The 19,648-nt window shown below is 39.3% G+C and overlaps 1 protein-coding gene across 1 annotated transcript in view; it reads right to left on the bottom strand.

Moving 5' to 3' along the window:
* The window catches only part of polr1a (RNA polymerase I subunit A), a 131,513-nt gene that overhangs the window by 81,644 nt on the left and 30,221 nt on the right, over window positions 1–19,648 (bottom strand). Inside the window, exons 5-12 of the mRNA XM_028801579.2 lie at window positions 19,206–19,291; window positions 16,489–16,604; window positions 16,152–16,238; window positions 15,511–15,619; window positions 15,100–15,253; window positions 12,191–12,364; window positions 5,101–5,223; window positions 4,696–4,923 (exon numbers count right to left, since the gene is read on the bottom strand). Coding sequence (XP_028657412.1) covers window positions 4,696–4,923; window positions 5,101–5,223; window positions 12,191–12,364; window positions 15,100–15,253; window positions 15,511–15,619; window positions 16,152–16,238; window positions 16,489–16,604; window positions 19,206–19,291 — 1,077 coding nt within the window. The remainder of the gene's footprint in view (window positions 1–4,695; window positions 4,924–5,100; window positions 5,224–12,190; window positions 12,365–15,099; window positions 15,254–15,510; window positions 15,620–16,151; window positions 16,239–16,488; window positions 16,605–19,205; window positions 19,292–19,648) is intronic.

Here is a 19,648-nt window from a genome sequence, read left to right as displayed (position 1 = left end):
ACCAATAAAGCTATAGATTTTTACACATTTGCTTGCTCATTCACTTGCACGATCCCTGCCATCGCCAAGCAAACAGAGCATAGCACATGGCTTCCTAATGTCATACCTTCCTGTTTGCTTGTGGGAAAGGCACTTAAAAGAGTGGGATCACTTAGTCTACACAGGTAACATACAAGGCCATATACAAATCAGTTACCTTTAAGGCACACACCAACATAATCACATTTTCCATTTCCTTTTGCATATACTAATTTTAACATTTTGTGATATATATTTAATTGTGTTGGCAAGTTTTTCACTAACTTTTTCCCTATTGACAAAAAGCACTTCTAGGAAATCCCCACTGACTTCATCCCGTATACTAGATCAACTGGTACATCATCCAATCCTAGGGCCACTGATGCAGAACCCATTGAACATATGATCTAAATAAATACAGTTTTCAAATTTGACAACAGTGTAAATAAGATATTCAGACTTGTGATCTCTAGCCACCCTTAAACCTTTGATATTATTATTTCAGATTTGCATGCCCAGCAACTCACTTGTTTTAAGACAGAAAGCACTCCAGAGTAATAGCAATGAAAAACTGATGGATGGACAGGCATGATAAAGGTATTTCCAGAATTAGGATGTCAGACGTTTTACCTTTATGGGAGGAGAAATGGTCAAAAAGCAAAGTCAAAACTATGAGCAATCTAAAAATGTATTTTTATTATGTTTCTCATAGAACTAGCATCGGAAGCGGGGAGATACTTAAGTAGTACTCACTGAAAGGTCGATGATGGCTCTATGATGGCAATAAAGGGCAGTTCCTAAATAATCCTCAAATGACTAGAATCAAATTCTTTGGTTTAGGTCAATATAATGGTTGTGAAGCCTCACGGTGGAAGTCTATGAAGATAGATATGACAAGAAATGCTCCAAGCATTACATATTCTTTGAGCGATTTGGTTCATGTGGTTTTTCTGTTTTGCAGGTAAGATAGGGGCAGTGACTCTGAACTGGAAAATTTCAGTTCCAATACATATTTTCTAAAAAAGAACAAGAATATTTTTTTCTTCTAACAAAAGATTACATTTTTTAGATTCCTCAGAAAATTTGTATCTAGAAAGAAGACTCATGCTACTGTTGCATTCATGTGTTATGGTGACTTTCTGAGTCGCAACCTGTACTGATACACTCACTAGAAATGGCCAAAGTGGTGTAAAGTCCTCCAAAATGCAGGCCAGAATCTCAACCAGTCTGCCCGGAGTGGGTACACACAAAGGCAGTCTTAGATCCACTATGACCTGCTAGCTTTGACCTACACCAGGGCCAAAGTGCACTTCTAAATGCTCCAAACATGCCAAAAATCCCCATTAGGAATGACTTAAACCCTTTGCTTGGAGATTAAAAACAGGAACAAGGAATGTTACAAATGATTTTCAAATTACTCTGGTTATAGTAACAAAAGAAAGCTCAAAGAGCAGAATGGCACAAAAAGAGTTGCCTAAAAAGAGCAATCCAGTAACAGAGATCCAATACATAATCAAAAAAGAGTGGGGAAAAAAAAACAGAGCAACAAGGACAAAAATTCAGAAATCTAATAATAACAATTAAAAAGTACAAAAGAACTTTAACAACACCCAGCGGCTATAACTTCCTGCATATACAGTGGAACCTCAGGTCACGAACGTCTCGGAACACGTACAAATCTGGCTACGACCAAAAAGTTAGTCAAACTTTTGCATCTGTTCATGACCACACACTCAGGTGATGAACAAGCCAGTTTCCCTTCCCTTCCAGTTTGTACGCACCGATGATTTCCACACGTGTTCAGTCTCTCCCTGTCCATTTGCTGTGAACTCTTTGTGCTCTATTTCATTTCCCTTCCGGTTCGTATGCGCCGGTGATTTACGCACATGTTCGGTCAGACGTGCATCGTGCAGAGGGACTTTGTGGTATAGCGGGTCCACAGCTCACATCAAGAGGCCAGTTTTAAATAAATAATCGCCGCGCTTGCAGCTTAGCGAGGGTGCGTGATGGTTGAGTGGCTAAAGCAGTTCCAGCGGAATTCGTGGTGTGGGCGTTTTTCACCCAAGTGCACAGGTGGGAAACCGTTCACATCCGTAATTGGTCCTGGGGCTACCGATTGCTACAGCTGCCACGTCCTTTTCATAAATAGAAGTGAGAGGCGGCTAAAAGGAGGAAAAAGAAAAGAAAGACGGAGGTTGTGGAGTGAGGAAGTAAGCAGGAAGCAGTGTGGAAAGAACCGGTGTGAGCGAGCGAGCAAGCGCTCACAGGCAAGCAGCTGGACAGTGAGCCCAAGCAGGGGTGTTTGCCCGACACTTGGTGGGGCAGAAGGAAGCAGTCACTCTAGCTGAGCGATCAAGGAGCTGGAGTGACCAGAAGAAGGTCAGCTGGCTATGTAAGGCTGAGAAGGCAGTGGGAGTCGTGAGGCTTGGGCAGTGAATTCCATGACGTGGGTGTCCTGGTCACCATGGAAGCCAAGTCTCGGTCTGGACAGTGCGCGACCGAAGCCAGGGATCGGGAGGCCTCCAGACCAGAAGGAAGGACAGCTGCAGGTAGAGTAGCTCCCCTGTTCCGAAGCCTGGATAGGGAGAAGCAGGGGGGTCACCAGTTAAAGAATGCACCGGGCTTGTTTTTAAACAGACTGCTTCCAGCATTGTTTTAACCTCGTTGTATTTAATGAAGACTTTTTTCTATTGGATTTTAACCTCCACTTCACTTCTGTTTTTATGGGATTATTTATTTATTGAAGGATTTTGAAAGCACTGCACTTTATTTAATTTGGACTTTGTTTTTGATTGTTGTTTTGTTGATTTTCATAAAAGCACTTGGCACTTTTTGCACCATCCCCTTGCTTCATTGTAGTGCCTCACTGTCGTGCTCATCAGTAACATTACCGATGTGACGGGTTTAAGGGCTCCCAGAAGCGAGATGGGAGCATGCAGCGAACACGCATCGTCACAGCCTTTACCTCAAAACTGTTAACTCCTCTCCATCCAGTTCCTCCTCACTTCCTTCATGCCAGAACTCAACTCATGCAAGGTTAGTTTTCTTGGTTGTTTATGGTTAGTTTTTGTATAAATTGAGTATTTTTCAAATGTTTTTTTTTTTCCCTGTGCTTAAAACTCATTAAAAAAAAGTGTCTACAGCAAGCGGTTCGTATGGCTATAGCGTGAACTCCTGCAATGTTAGATTTCTCTGTTCAAGGTTCTCTCAGTGTTTATTCAATGTTTTTACATTTAGTTTACTATTACACAGTGCATTCTATGGTATAATTAACTATTTTTGTGCTTAAAAATCTAAAAAAAAAAAATAATAAAAATATTTACATACAGTTCATATGGTCTGGAACAGATTAATTGTATTTACATACAATCCTATGGGGAAATTACTTTGGGTCACAACCAAATCGGGTTGCGACCAGAGTTTTGGAACGAATTATAGTTGTGAACCGAGGTTCCACTGTATTACATTTAACTGCCTGCCTCTTTAGCCTTTATAGGGCTGGGGCAGTACCTAAAGGGAGATGGACAGGCAGCCCCAGCTCTTTTGAAACCACCCACAAAATACAATGAGCAAACTCTCACACATAGAAACTAAATAAATAAAACTGACATAATTATATAAAGAATAATCATAATTAACAATATTAACCTAAATGATAATAAAGAATCAAAAATGAAAAAAAAGGAACTTAAAAATAAGCGGGGTTGGGGGGACCTTGGCTCAAACAGAACACCATTTGTGACGCATCATCTTGCTGCCTCATTCTATTTATTTGAACATTTTGAGAGAAACAGAAGTTTGCTGTTACTGCTTATTTCACACTAAGGGTAATGACCATGGTAATTACCACAAGTATATCTCTGTGATCACCACTGAAATGACAGTAGGATCTAACCGGGTTATTTATTTTATTTGCATAAAGAATTGAGATCAGAGGTCAGCATTACATCACAACATGGCTCATTCAGGTAACGAAGTTATCTTGGGGCTACCAGCTGAGAGGGAGTTAACTTAAAATTCCCCAATGGGAAGCTCATGTTTCCCTTCTGTTCCTTGGCTATCCTTGGATAGATAAACCAAAGGAGTATTCTAAATGTGTAGATTTTTATCGTACCTGAAGAAGCTTACAAAAGGATGCTGCAGGTTATCTTATAGGTTGTGTTACAAAGGTATATGGCAATGGTTGCATGGTATTTAGTCCTTGTAAATGCATAGAAAGATGAATCTGTTTTCTTGACATTAAATCTTTTTTTTTTTTTTTAAATTGACAACAATTGCTCAACAAAGGTATATCTAAAGGGGGTATCTAAATGCAGCTATGCTTTAGAAAAAATCTAATTTGGGAAGATCAAGTCTTCTCTAACGTGAAAGCTTTTTCTTTAGGCCTCAACTGTGTGATATTGGCTACACACAGTACACAACTTCAATGTTAACTTCTTAGTCAAAGAATACAATGTAACAGTTGTCACTTAAAATGCACAGGTATAGTAAGAGTTTTGAAAGAAGAGGGTCTGTAGAGGCTGACCAATAAATGAGTGTCTAAAAGGCAGAACAGTCAGCATTAAATACAACTGTGATGCTGAAATGGGAGTGAAGTGAAACTGAAGACAAATTTGTTTAAAAAGTTTATTTTTTCTGCAAAACAAACAGTAAGAAATTAAAGCAATTTGGACTTACAACTTTCATTGCCATTTTGTGCTGCCCAATGGAAGGAGTGAGAAGCTGTCTAGCAATGGCTTCCCTCTGTTCCACACTGGAATTACTAAGCACTGTGCGAGATCCATCCTCATTAATTATCATAGAAGCACCTGGGTGGATGTTAGGACCATTAATCACAGCTTGCCGGAGCTCCTGCACATTCCAAGGTGTAACTGGCTGAGGGTATGTCAGTTTGGTGGCAAATACCTACAAGAATAAACAATACTTGAAGCATGAATCCATTTGTGGGTAGGGGACTACATTCTTTATACCAATATTTAAAAAGCTGACATTCCAAATTTGCTTTAACAATGGAGCTTCTGATACTCATACTGATTTAAGCAACTATTTAAACCAAAAATAATTTTTTGATTATGTTCTTACCATTGGTATTCCAATTTCATTTGTTCCTATGTACATATCGGGACAAATTACAGAACGAGCAGCATAATCAACTCTCTTTCCCATCATATGCTTTCGAAAAAGACCTTCTTTCTTCTCTAATACCTGCAACACAAAATGAAGTGTACAACAGATCAAGACTATAATATCCAGATATCATAAATCAAGCCAATTTTCCATATTTTATATATATAACTGCAAGTTCACAGGGTTACTGCGTAATGTGCCTGTTGCCCGATGGTTAATGCAGGGAACATTTTAAAACCTGTCACTCACCTGGTCGTATGTCCACCTACTGTCCTCTCTCTGAGGAAGGCTATCTGTTCTTTTAATCTGAGAAGGGAGCTAAAGCAGAATGGCTTGTGTGCTTAAGTTACAGCCAACATTTGAATAAATGCTTGGACAACGTTCCTGTCTTCACAACAAAAGGGCACATTTTTTGGAAACCTGGACTCCCCAAATGCAGTCAAATGTTTACTCTTAAGTTTACAAACTCTGGCAGAATTTGTAAGAAGTGTACCATATTTTAAAGAAAAGATTACACGAGGCAAAAGACATTTCATTTGCTTTTAGTGGAATCCAAGTTAAACTATAAGGCATCACAGAATAGCACACCATTAAACTAAACATAATAAACAAAATAATGAAATGGTCCCCGTTGAAAAGTTTGCATACCCTTAGTTTTTTCTACTATTTATTGCCCCCTTTAGCATCAATGGCGGCATGCAGTCTTTTCTGATAGTTTTAGATGAGGCCATTGATTTTCTCAGATAAAAGAGCTGCCCATTCATCTTGGCAAAAAGAACTGTGATGGCCACTCCAACACCTTCACTCTTCTCTGCTGTAGCCACTGAAGGGTCAACTTGGCCTTGTGTTTTGGATATTTGACATGCTGGAAGATCCAAGTGTGTCCCATGCCCAGATTCCAGACTAATGAATGCAAGTTGTCATACAATATTTTCCAGTAACATGCTCCATTTATCTTGCCATCAATTTTCACTACGTTACCTGTGCCGCTGTAGCTCACACACCCCCAAAACATTAGAGATCTACCTCCATGCTTCAGAGTAGGCATAGTGTACTTTTCGCCAGGGGCCTTGTTGCATCCTCTTCAAACAGTGTTTATGGTTGTGACCACAAAGTTCAATTTTGGTCTAGTCACTCCCAAGGACTTTGTTCCAGATGTTTTGAGGCGTGTCAAGACGCTGTTTGGCACATTGTAAGTGGACTGTTTGGGGGCATTGGTATAAAGCAGCAACACCACTTGTTTGCAGAGAACCTTGTATCTCAGCTGAAGTGGCTTATGGGTTTTTCTTGGCAACTCGACAAATGATCCTGGCAGTTGTGGCTGAAAGTTTGGTTGTTCTACCTGACTGTGGCTTGTTAACAACAGAACTCCTTACTTTCCGCTTTTTTTTTCTTCTTTTCAATCAGAGTCTGAATATTACTGACAGACACTGAGATTTACGGATATTTTCTTATATCCTTTTACTGATTTAAATAAATCAACAACCTTTTCTCGCAGGTCCTTTGACAGCTCTTTTGCTTTCCCAATGGCTTGGTATCCAGCAAAGTGAGTACAGCTCGGGGTAAATTTAAATTGACTATTTATACATAGACACTGATCACAATCAAAGTGGTTACAGACATGACACTCTCCCTTAATAACCTTTAAATTTGAAACCTGTGTGTGTCAACTTGTGTGTATATTATCTGCCCCAACATTCAAGGATATGTAAATGTCTGATCAGGCCCATTTGGGTGATTTCAGTTATCATTATCAATTAAAAAGGGCACACACAATTATGTGATAATAAACTGAATCGCTTGAGCACACTCACTAATTAAAAGGAAAGCTTTCAGCATTGCTACTTACATTCTACAAACAATGGTCAATACTTCACAAATTCAGCCAGGATATGTAAACTTATGAGCACAACTGTATATAGTAATGCATTTTGTAATTGTGGTTGTACGAATGCAGATTCACACCAGGATTTTACACCTAAAGTACAAAAAGGTAATTTATCTAGAGCAGCATTTCTCAACCTTTTTGCCCTTCCGGAACCCTTGAAATAATATTCATGTTCTAGGGAACTCCTACGTAATAATTATATCATTATTAGTAGTTTTTTTATTTATAAATTTAAAGATCATAAGGAAAACATGTATAACATAACAATAATAACTATACTTGATTGTCTATTTGCAATTTTCAAAAGAATAAGATAAATCAAAGTAAAATGTCATATAAACAAATGTAAGTGCCAAAGAAATGTTATTTTTAAAACATATGATTAATAAAATGTATATTTCTAGTGTGAAACCTGTGCCACATTTTCATGGTTAGAAATTTCTATAAAAAAAAAAAAAAAATGAAAAGAACATGATAAATAAAACAGACTAACAGACTTGTTCGAACAATGAAATTTAAAAACAGCATGTACATGACGTGATGTGCGTCGAACTGCGTCTGACTTCGTCAATATAACCTCAAAGTAACAAGTTAATAACTTTGTGATAATTATTGTTAATAGTTTAATCATTTTCATACATCAATATAAAAATTACTACTGATTACTATAGACTAGCTAGAACAATATCGAAAAAAACGAAAAACCACAGTCGGGTAATACACTTTTGGGGTTATGTTCAGAGAGTAAAGAATTTATAATTTTAAGTTTCATATGTGCTCTAGCTGCACCATGTTGCGATTTGGTGCATGAAAATTGTGTTTGAATGCCTGCTCGAGAACTTTAAAAACACATGCTAATTAGCTCAAACTGTATTTAAAAATGGCAATTTTTAAGTTTGAATACTCAAACTGTTGTTTGCATAATTTAAAAACACAGCCTAAACAAAAGCAAACAAAACAAATACAACTTGCACTGCACCCGACCTCCTTGGCCCCTCCCATAGGTGGTGAGCAAATGGGAAGGGGGACCCACGTTGCCTCTTCGGGCTGTGCCCGGCAGAGCCCCATGGGTGCAAGCCCGGCCATCAGGTGCTTGCCATCGAGCCCCACCTTCAGGCCTGACTCCAGAGGGGGACCCCGGTGACCCGTGTCCGGGCGAGGGAAAACGCCGTCCAAATTTTTTATTCATCATAGAAGGTCTGTTGAACCGCACTTTGTCTCATCCCTTACCTAGGACCAGTTTGCCTTGGGTGGCCCTACCAGGGGCATAAAGCCCCGGACAACAGAGCTCCTAGGATCATTGGGACACGCAAACCCCTCCACCACGATAAGGTGGTGGTTCGAGGAGGGGTGGTCCTCCACATCGAGAGAAGTCAGACGAGGTGGCTCGGGCATCTGATCAGGATGCTTCCTGGACGCCTCCCTGGTGAAGTGTTCTGGGCATATCCAACCGGGAGGAGGCACCTGGGAAGACCTAGGACACCCTGGAGGGACTGTCTCCCGGCTGGCCTGGGAATGCCTCAGGATTCTCCCGGAAGAGCTAGAAGAAGGGGCAGAGGAGAGCGAAGTCTGGGCATCTTTGCTCAAGCTGCTGCCCCTGCAACCCAACCTCGGATAAGCGGAAGAGGATGGATGGATGGATGAAAACAAATACATTGGAAAATGGGGAGAGAGGAAAAACATACAAACTTTTTATATTAATGAGTGAATACATAACTGCACACTAGAAACCACATAGGATTGATAAAAGACTGACTGAACTTCTCACGTTTCTTGCTTGCACCAGCTTGCACTAACCAGCACCAGTTAACTCATAAGCGAGACTAGCGCTAGTTGCTGTATGATAAGTGAAGCACGGACAGCATTGCAGCGCATCCTTGTGGCTGTTAATGCAACTAACGCGAACTCGAATTTATTCCTTTTAGAGAAGGTTTATTATTTTCTTCTAATGTTCAACTTTATTTATTTGCCACTGCTATTCATTAACATTTCTCACGGAACCCCTAGCAATATCTTGCAGAACCCCAGTTAAGAAAAGAGGTTTTAAAGTAATAATCCACCCAAAAATTATATTTATTCCATGAAGTTTGTAGTGATGGCTCAGAAAATTTTTTAATGTCATGTTTCCATGGATGTTTCTGACAGAATGGGAGGCTATGTTGACCAACACTGGATAACAGTAAACAATATGAAAAACTTCCATGCAAAAATTAAAGTAGTCTACAAACAGAAAGCTCCTACACATGGAATTAGATATTTGAACTGAAGACAGGACTCTTGACTGATGAATGAGAGGGACAGGCAGATCTTCAAATCAAAAGCATGATCTCACATGAAGCAGATTCCTGTTTGTGTAAATATTTGTTTAGCAAAATACATAGATTTTGCACATTGTGAGCATACAATTAGATGCCCTGGCATGTGGATTATGTAACACTAGCAAACATCTGATTTTCTTTTCATGGCCATTTTTGATATCTTTGCTGTTGGGTTAATGCGGGGAACATTTAAAAGTTGAAAACTGAAAGCAGAAAATCATCAGACAGGTCTTACACATATCCCCAAACACCATGTGTATTAATTTCAGAGCTCACATTATAATAAAATGGCAATAAAAATAAGAAAAGCCATTTATTTCTTTATTTTTCTTGCAGGGGTAGCAGAAGATTATCTGAGATGCATTTCTCTATTTTGTCCTATTATATCTATATATATAATTCACTAAGCCGCCGCCAGAGCAAGCAAGACACCCATGAAAGCACGCAAGCAAGCAAGACACCCATGAAAGCACGCAGGAAGGGGCGTGGATTCACTAAACTAAGCCGCCACAAGAGCAAGCAAGACACCCATGAAAGCACGCAGGAAGGGGCCACGCCCGCAAACTCGAACAGCTCATCAAACACATACTCACTTTGGTCTGTGCTGCGGTCCAAATCCAGCTGTGAGCCACGTTGACTGTTCATTTGCCCTCCATGGCTACCGCTTCAAATGTATTTCATGGAAACAACACTTCTTTCAACGTTATAGAAATTCCTGCATCAGGTAACTGTTTGTTTCTATCAGTCGGGTTTTTCTGGAAAAATGTTATTGACGAAAATGTTGCTCTCAAACTTCGCAACATGGCTGACTTTCAGCAACACTTCCACGCCCCTCGCTACGCTGTGAACGCGGTGATTATTTATTTAAAAATGGCCTTTTGAAGGGGAGCTGTGGACCCGCTATACCACATGAACACCTGTGACATTGCCTTCACATTGTTTTCCTTTTATTTCTGATCCTGTCGAGCAGATCAGACACCCAGGCAAACAACACTGAATAATCAATAGCTGCAACTACTTTGCCTGCCCCAACTCCTCACCTGAGTCGGTTTTGTCTGTGTTCAGCAGTGTTTCCCAATCTCGGTCCTGGTGAACCCCTGTGGCTGCAGGGTTTTGTTCCAACCAGATTCCTAATCATTAATGCTGGTGAAACTCATCCGGGATAAATAGGTTTTTCAAATGCAGCCGTGTAGCAGATTAGCTGGATGTAATAATCCGAGATGAATGCGCGCCCCAGCGCTGAGTGAAAAGCCAATGTATATTGAGTCTAGAAAACATGATCAGCAAGTCTTTGATAGGCTGCAACAAAATGATGAAAGAACAGCGCATTTTTTTCCACACATGCTGTGTGGGTGGGTGGGTATTTAGTTACTCGAAGGATTTCAAGATTTAATATGCACAAGCGGTAACACTGCAAAAGCAGCCCAAACCAGAAAGGACAGATGGCAAAAAGTGGCCAACAAATTAAACGTGTGTGCATTGTACTTACTGAAAGCAGCGTTGCGGATTTTGCAAATGTTCATTTTTTTCCCTCTGCTTAAAAAATATTAAAAAAGCGGCGTGATTATGCGGCGTATACTACGCCGCGGGTTGGTATGCAGCGTATAAAACAGTTTGTTTGTCGCGGATAATTTGCCTTTTACTTTTACACAAAGACAATTTCCTGTTAGATTGGCCTTTGCGATGACAATTAATAAGGCACAGGGCCAAACTTTCAAAAAGATACGCATGTATCTGCCAAAACCAGTTTTCAGTCACGGACAGCTGTATGTTGCTCTCTCCAGAGTTCCATCTTTTCATTCACTTACTGTTCTATCCTCAACCCCACCCCTTTTAGACAACTGTGTCTTTCCGGAACTGTTCAGCCATCAATAAATAATTATGCGGCGTATGCCTGCAGGAACAAGTGCAGTGAGCGACACACACACACGCACATATACAGGCATGTGCGAGAGAGAGCGCTGGACGCATAAGAATAATAATACTTCATTACATTGATATACCGGTGTTTTCAGTATTCAAAGCTCTATCCACACAGGGAGGAACCGGGAAGCGAACCCAAAATCTTCCTGCAAAGCAGCAACACTACCACTGCACTACAAGGCAGTTAAAGAATGCACCAGGCTCGATTTTGTTTTCACTTTTGCTTACAGCGATCGGGTCATTGCGTGCATTATTGCAATGTTACTTTTCTTGATGCCTTATTACATTACGGATGTTTCACATGTTCATTTTTTTCCCTGTGCGTAAAAGACATTAAAAACGTGTTTCTCAACTGTGACTCCAGAACAACTCAGTACGCAAGCTATATTAAGCGTCAACAACAAAGACTCCCTACACCTTAATGAACAAGTGCTGAAACTTATCCCTACTGACGAAGTAAATTTCACCAGCATGGCCTCTATCATCACAGACGATCCCGCTTTCAGTCACGGACAATTGTATGTTGCTCTCTCCAGAGGTCCATCTTTTCATTCACTCACAGTGGTATCCATAAAACCCAACCCATTTGGACAACTGTGTCGTTCAGGAAGTGTTCACCCATCAATACATAATTATGCGGCGTATGCTACGCCACGGGTTGGCTAGTTATATATAATACAATTTCCTGTGGCAAATACATACCATTATTATGAACAAACAACTGGCTTCAAAAGTACAGAACTTATTGAAACTCTCATTTACTTTAACTTCCCAACAACAATCAATTAAATTAGTATAATGTGAGTATATGCAAGTGTGTTTGGTTTTTACTGCAACAATATCACCTCCTTGAATCAGGTTATAGAGCAAATTCATAAAGAAATAGATGGATAGAAGAAAGGAAGGACATCCTCACCTGTCGTATACCAGGGTATTTATCAGTCATCAACTTATCCATGTCACTGTCAAAAACTATATTGACATGGCTCTGAAGACGAATCCAAGAGTTGTACAGTTTATCAGACAATGTCTGTCCAGGAATTGCAACGAGAAATGTAGTATCTTTTTCATTTAAAGATTGTTCTTCTATCTATATATACAGGAAGAAAGGGGAAAAAAATTAATCTGTTTAAAGTTTTCCCAGTGAAGTCTTATATTATTATAGTTCTGCTAATCCCCTTTCACCTTAGCACTGAAACACCATTTAAAACCTCCTTTTAATAAAACTCATTCTTTAATCAGGTGGATGTTGCATGCTTGGGCAGGTGACACACATCCCATTCTTGCTTTTGCCTTTTAATGTATTTTTCTTTGACACTATATCAGATAATGCTCTTACAACCGCACTACCTAAACCAAACCATGAGAGATCACACTGGGTGTGCATTATGACTGTAACCAATGTATTAATCAAAAACTAAATCTGCATATCCTACTGAACTGATTTAATTAGACTTCACCTTTTCCTGATTCCAAATTCAAAATGAGAATTCTGAAAGAATTCATAGTTTTTTCTTTGGTTTTCAAAGATAATTGGATTTTATTCAGCAATATAAATCCACCTATCATGTCAGGTCTGGTTGGGGAGCATGCACTGGTACAGCACACATTGGGGAATCTTGCCATATGGTTGTAATACCTTAACTGACGCTCCCCAACAATGCAGGTAAATGTGCTTCATGTGGGGCTCCATAAGCAGCCACTCGTTTGACACAAATTTGAATCAGCAGTACCAAAGGATTCCCTGAAGAGACACAGTACTGAAGGAGTTTAGTCTTCGTCCCAGGTCACTGGATAGCATTCATGTCTCGCAACCACATACAGCAAAACAGGAAGCACCTGGACTCTAAAGACTGAGACTTACATCCTTTTGCAAAGATATCGGGAGGGCCACACATCCTTTTCCAGAGACCTTATGACCCCCCCATCCTCCCCCCTCCCAGGACCAGTTTATAGGCCAGCCATGACATCCAGCAACTTAGGGGGGAATCCTGCAAAGTCTCAGGATGTCCCACATTACGAAAATCAACAAAGGCTGCAAAGTAGCTCTGCCGATATTTGTGTTTGTGCTCGATGGTAACCCTTAATGCCAGGATACAGTCAATGATAGTCTTCTTAGGCATAAAACCAGACTGCTCTGGTCACTGGTAAGCGAGCAAATGATCATGGATCCTATTGAGGATGACCCTAGCAAGGACCTTACCTAGTACCAAGAGCAGTGTTATCCTCCTGTAGTTGCTACAATCCAGGCAATCACCCTTCCCTTTTTAGTTAGGGACAACAACAAAGCCCAGTCAGTACCCTCAAATGGCTTACCACCTGAGCAATCTCAGCAAGATTGGGTAGTTAACAGTTAAATGGAGGATCAGCCTCAAGAACTATGGAACCAGAGACGTCCAACGTCCTAGCTAGAGAATCAACTTTAGACAGCTGCTCAAAGTTGCCGGCCCAAAAGGGACACAACTGCAGCATCATCTGTAAGGACAATTCCATTACCCATCCTGACTGCAGCTTTCCTAGGAAAAGATTCAGATGCATGTAATACTCCGATTCCTCTGTAAGCAGGATGTAGGTCACTAGAACATAGATGGTGTGTCACTTGTTCACCGATTCCTCTAACAAACACCTCCTTATCTGTCCTCAGGGCCCCTGCAGCGGTCCTTCTTGGTTCCTGGTACAAACTGGAGTTGCCATCAAGATGTGCGCTGCAACTCCTCTTGAAAATATCCAGGGCGCCCTGCAAGATGAAATATCTCCTTCTGGGAACACCAGCAAAAAAACAACAACCCTCAGCAATCTTTAGGGTCTTGTCTCAGAAGGTCTCCCACATCATACTAGGATCGGCAGCCGCAGCCAATTTCCGCAAGTTCCTCACACAAACTGTGTGCAAATTAATTAGAAACAGCCTGATCCTGTAGTATAGCCAAGTCCAGCCTCATTCTCCTAGTAGGTGGCAGCCTACTGGACCTAAGCTGGATCTTATCTTCTGAGTAGCAATAAGTCTGTGGTCAGAATTCACAAACTGGGCACTTCTCTAGACCCTGCAGTTCTGCAGGAACCTCCAGTGTCTACACACGAAGAGTACCAAGTCCAACAATGCAGCTCACTGCATCACCTATACTGTACTGTATATCCCATGTACCCTTGATATGCACTATATGCTCGGTCTAAACAATATTAAAATAGGTGCTTTCAGTTTAAAAAAACTAATACATCAACATGTACTTTTCTTTAATGGAGCCACATAGTCAAAGTTACTCACACAGAAGATTCATCAATTCAAACTGTCTGCTAATTAAAAAAGGAAAAGCAATAACAAAACTTTGCTAAAAAGCAAAAGCACTGTGTACAATCCTTGTCTATACATTACATAGCTTTAAATTTAATCTAGAAAAGTTGCACAGTACTGCAGACGGCACCTTTCTCAGTATAGCATCCTTCACAGGTTAATTTTTACATCTAGATAAAGTACATCTTCATCTACCTATCTGCTCACGTTTTGTTTTTATTGAAACAAACAATGCTTTGCTATTTCAAAATGAAACTGCTCTTTGATCTTGTTTTTTCTTATGGTGTTGCTACTGAATATCATGCCTCTACAGCTGTTACTTTAAGTTATCACAAATGTATTTTGTTTTATATGTCTTTTAACCCAGATCCTGTTGTCTCTTAAGCATACTAGAGATGTTCACATCATTAATGAGTCTGTTGTCATAGTTCTCAGAAATGTTTTGATTATTTTAATGATTTTAGAAACACTGTCCAAGTCTTTTAATAATCAAGGCTATTACCCTAAAATATGCTGTATACTTCATAGAATTGTACCTCTTTGTTTTCAGTTTCTTTGACTTCATCTTTGCCTTGTGCTATTAGGACTAGCAGTTTCTGGATTACTGTAGAGTCCTTCATAACAGCCTGCATGTTTACTGTCTGTCCATTAGTGTACATCTGATCACCAAGTCGGTTAACTGGTCGGTACCTATAGAACAAAGCCATTACATTTTTTTTTATATTAAACAAATGACAGCTTTATTTGACAAGAAAAATTACCTTGAAGAACTAAGATTAAATAAATAATTACTGCTGCTCTTGTATTAAGCAAAAAATGTCATACTGCATTTCCAACTGGAATATATTCTACCTCAAATATGTTCAGAACACATTAAAAAAATAACATATACATTAAATAAAACATTGCATACACATAATTAATAATGTATTCTACCTTTTTCATACCTGGAAGGTGGAACTGCAAGAACCTCCAAGAAAAACATGTGTGGTTCAAACCCCTCTTTGGAACCAGAACAGATTTCTATCCCTGCAAACAGGTGTTTTAGAAAGAAACCTAGAAAAGGACAAAAAAAAAAAAAAAACTCAAAGCAACTTGTAAAATATACATTATCCAAACAGACTTTGCATGCATAGTATAATTCCTTCTATATTCTAAAATTGGTAAAAAGTAATTGGTTAAGTGACTCTTTCAGGCACATTTACATGATTCCATAAATTTCCAGTAAATGCGAAATGTCAGTTTGGTAAAGCTAAAGTTTTAATTGTGACTTTTAATTGTTACCTGGAGATGGTAAATGCTGCCTTGGGTTATGGTTAGAAACCAAGGATGAATATAAAATGAAATGCAGTATAAAATTAAGGTTTTGACACAAAAAGTATCAAATTTTGTGGACAAATATGGAGAAGGAGCAATTATTACAATACAAGTGGTAGATGTATATCTAATAAGGCAAGGAAACATTAAGCTTGTTAATATGGGCTTTGCTCAGCTTAATCTATTCACTACTCTATAAAGGGGGCAAGAATCATTTTCACAGATAATTTCAAGTTTTCAGAACAGCAAAAAAGTAAAAACAGTTCAATACCTTCATTTTTCCACAGCTCCATTATATGCTGCTTTGCTGTGCTAGGAGTAAGGTAACTTCGTTTTGCTGAACTTGATTCATCCACAGCTAAAGAAGAAATAGATTAAACAAATAAAAAATAAATATCCAAAACCCAGATTCTTAAAGTTCACTTCTGTAAATATTATTCATAATAGTATAACATGCACACACATAATATATGTTTCAAATAACATTTCACACTTTTTAGACAAAAAACAAAATCTACTTGATATAATATAGTATACTTTAGATATTTAGTGGGTCCATTAAAAGACAATGACAGTGTAGCAAAATTAGAATGCATATGTTGTCTTACCTTCATCGTCATCCTTTTTTCTGCCCCGATTTTTCTTTGAGGATTTGTTGGCAGGAAAAGAATAATTCAGAGTTATTTTGCTATTATGTTCTTTACGAATTGTGCCCTTGGAGGTACTTTAAAAAAAAAAAAAAAAAAAAAAAAAAAAAAAGATCCAGAAAAAAACCAATGGTTAAATAGTTAATTTATTAAGCAAAATCATAATGATTCAATGGAAATAAGCTTTCTTTAGTCAATACTTAACACTAATACAAAATACCCATTCAGTATTAATATTTGTCAGTACTCACTATTGTGGATTTCTTTTAAATAACTGCTTTGAAGTCACTCTGCAAAGGGTTTAAATGTACGTGTGTATGTACAATATAGAACTTTTGGTGTGCAATAAGTGAATTCTCATTCTACTTGAGTCACTCGGTCTAAACAAAGACCATCCTAACCTTATATAGATATAGATATAGATAAGAAATGCCTGCTAAAGAGTAGTTACTAAAGAGTAGTTACTCATCCTAGAGACTATGGAAAGTTTCTAGGAATGTTAGAAATTTAAACTAAACAATTTATCACATGGTCACACCTACCTTGGTACTAAATAACAATATACTGAATATTACTAGTACATAAATTTTAGGACACAACTGGTGTGACACATATGCACATGGAAGGCAGATAAAGGGTGCGAATGAGGGTAATTCCATGTTGGACCCGGGGGGAGGAGTGTACTAACCATTTCTCTCTCTCTCTCTCTCTCTGACAAGTTACACAAATGTCTGCCTGGCAATGATGACGTCACTTCCTCTGCCTGACTTTAAAACCATCATTTTATCTTTCCTAAATCAGTTATATCTTGGCCCCAGTTCTGAAAAGATTTCACTGCTTTGTGTTGGAACCCAAATTCCATTATACAGGGTGGCTACCCCAAACCTTTTTGTGGAAATGTCCATCATTTCACAGTTGCGTATTCGGCAGGATTTATTAGCTCCACGATGTCCCTGGACCAGGACCTGAAACACCCTTTCGGAGGAACTACCATTTATAAATGTCCATGTAGAAGAGTACCATACCTGAGGCGCATATCACGGTTCAGAAAGACCAGGTGCAAGCTCTGTCCCCAATATCCATAGACTTACAAAATACATACCAAGAGGAGTGTGCAGAATGGGCCGACAGAATTAGGCTGGTTCGGAAGGGGGAGGCTCAAGGGGTCTATTATGGTCTCTCAGAGCAGAGGGCTGCCCTCCCCACAAAGGCAGAGTCCTTTGCTAAACGTGGGGGACCCCAGACCAGCAGGTAAACTCACTATGGCAGTGGAGGTCTGACCCAGAGTACCCAACCCACTTGCAGGTTTTTTCCGTATGGGGTAGGGCTGGGCGCTGGCCAAGGCCAGATGAAAACAACGCCTGCCAAATCGCCTGCTCTTTTCTTTTGAATGGCCTTCCAGAACATCTAGCAAAGCAGTACTAGGGACAGACATTTAAAAGTATGCTCAACCTAAATGAGATTGTTGAAGGACTTAGAGTGGCTTCTCACTCTGACAGGGCAAAACCGTCCTTTAGTCAAACCTGGATAGAACACGTCCAAACTTACAGGCCCAACCATCATCACTCAGAGCAAGCACCGAAGTCCCCATATCCGCAAAAGCATTCTCTGCTTGGTGACAAAGGGGAATTGTTTCCATGTACCAGAGTGGTAATTGTCAATGGCTATAAAACAACTGTCTTGTTTGATTCCGGCAGAAACATCCCTTTTGTTGCCTGCTGATATGTGTTGCCGTGACAGTGTTTAAAGGGTAAGACCAGGCTGACCAGCATCCACAGAGAAACCTGCTGGTACAGGTCTGCCTCATGTTTCATCAATTAAGAAGGATCACTAAAAAAATTTGACTGTAGCAGTCTTCCCAAACCCTCCATTCCTAGTGAACCTGGGGTGAGACTTGACTAAAAGTAAAACCGGTTTAACACTAGAATCCCTGAAGTCTACAAAAAAAGTCGTAATTCCAGACAACTTTAAATTCCCTCGGACCACATCAGCAGCATCTTTATTTTGCAAATGTGTCAATCAGCACAAGCAGCCTGCTATATACCGTCCCCCCCATGCAGCTGAAGTTCTCCCAACTCAAGTCTGTTTATCTGAGTGTGAGGTGCCTGGAATTGTAAAGGGTAAATAATATATATCGTTATTTGGAATTCATACATTTCATGTGTGTTCCATGTCTACAACGATCTGGGTAAATGTAGGATGACAGGAACGTGAGGCAAAAAATGTTGAACACATAATAAAAATTAATGTGTGAAGTCTGAAATCCAAATATCAAATACTTTCACAAAAGGTATAACAAAACAAGTGCGCCTTTATTCAAGAATATAACCGAAGAAAAAGGAAATTATTCAATTTACATGTTGCTGTCAGTATGTAAAAACTGATGTTCATTTATCAATAGTACAAGGCAATTAACAACTCAATTTAAGTGAATGTTTTGTAACAATGTGTTTGAAATAGCAGCTACAGCATCACTCCTTACCCGCATAAACTGAATTTTCTAAAAATACAAAAATATTGTGATATTCAGAAAGGAAATTACAATGTAGCCTTTTAAAAATGTCATCACATTAAGCTTACTCTGACGTGACTCAGAAGTGAGAAGATCAATCATTGTAATTAACTGAGTCAGTCTTAATTAAAAATCAGAGAACAAACAAGAACTCGTACGCTCTTACTTGCAGTGAGGGCACTTTCTACATGTCATTTGTCTCTTCCAAAATTGTTTAATCAAAACAATTTTACAGTCACATATATTTTTCACCTGTAAAATGACAAAAAAAAAAGTGATTGAGCAAGAAAATCCTAAATTATGCTTCTAAAAACTTAATTGAAACAAGATTAAATTAGCAATTAAGTTATATATCTATCTATCTATCTATACATCTATATATATCTACTGCTAATATGGCGGCACGCTTAGACGCTGCGGCTGTGTGCTCTCCGACTCAGATTGTGTTTTTTCCACCCTGCCTGGCTAAATACACGTATAGCCAGCAGGATATTTTATCTATCGGTTTACGGAGCGAGAGTTGCTCGACCTCCGAGTTTCTCCGCGTCCACAACATTCCGGACGACATCGCACGAACACCGGGCTCTCCATGGATTACAATCCCAGCTT

This window comes from Erpetoichthys calabaricus, chromosome 5 (genome assembly GCF_900747795.2).
Source record: "Erpetoichthys calabaricus chromosome 5, fErpCal1.3, whole genome shotgun sequence".
NCBI lineage: Eukaryota > Metazoa > Chordata > Cladistia > Polypteriformes > Polypteridae > Erpetoichthys > Erpetoichthys calabaricus.
The sequence above is the reverse complement of the archived record's forward strand: the minus strand, read 5'-3'. Positions and strand labels throughout refer to the sequence as shown.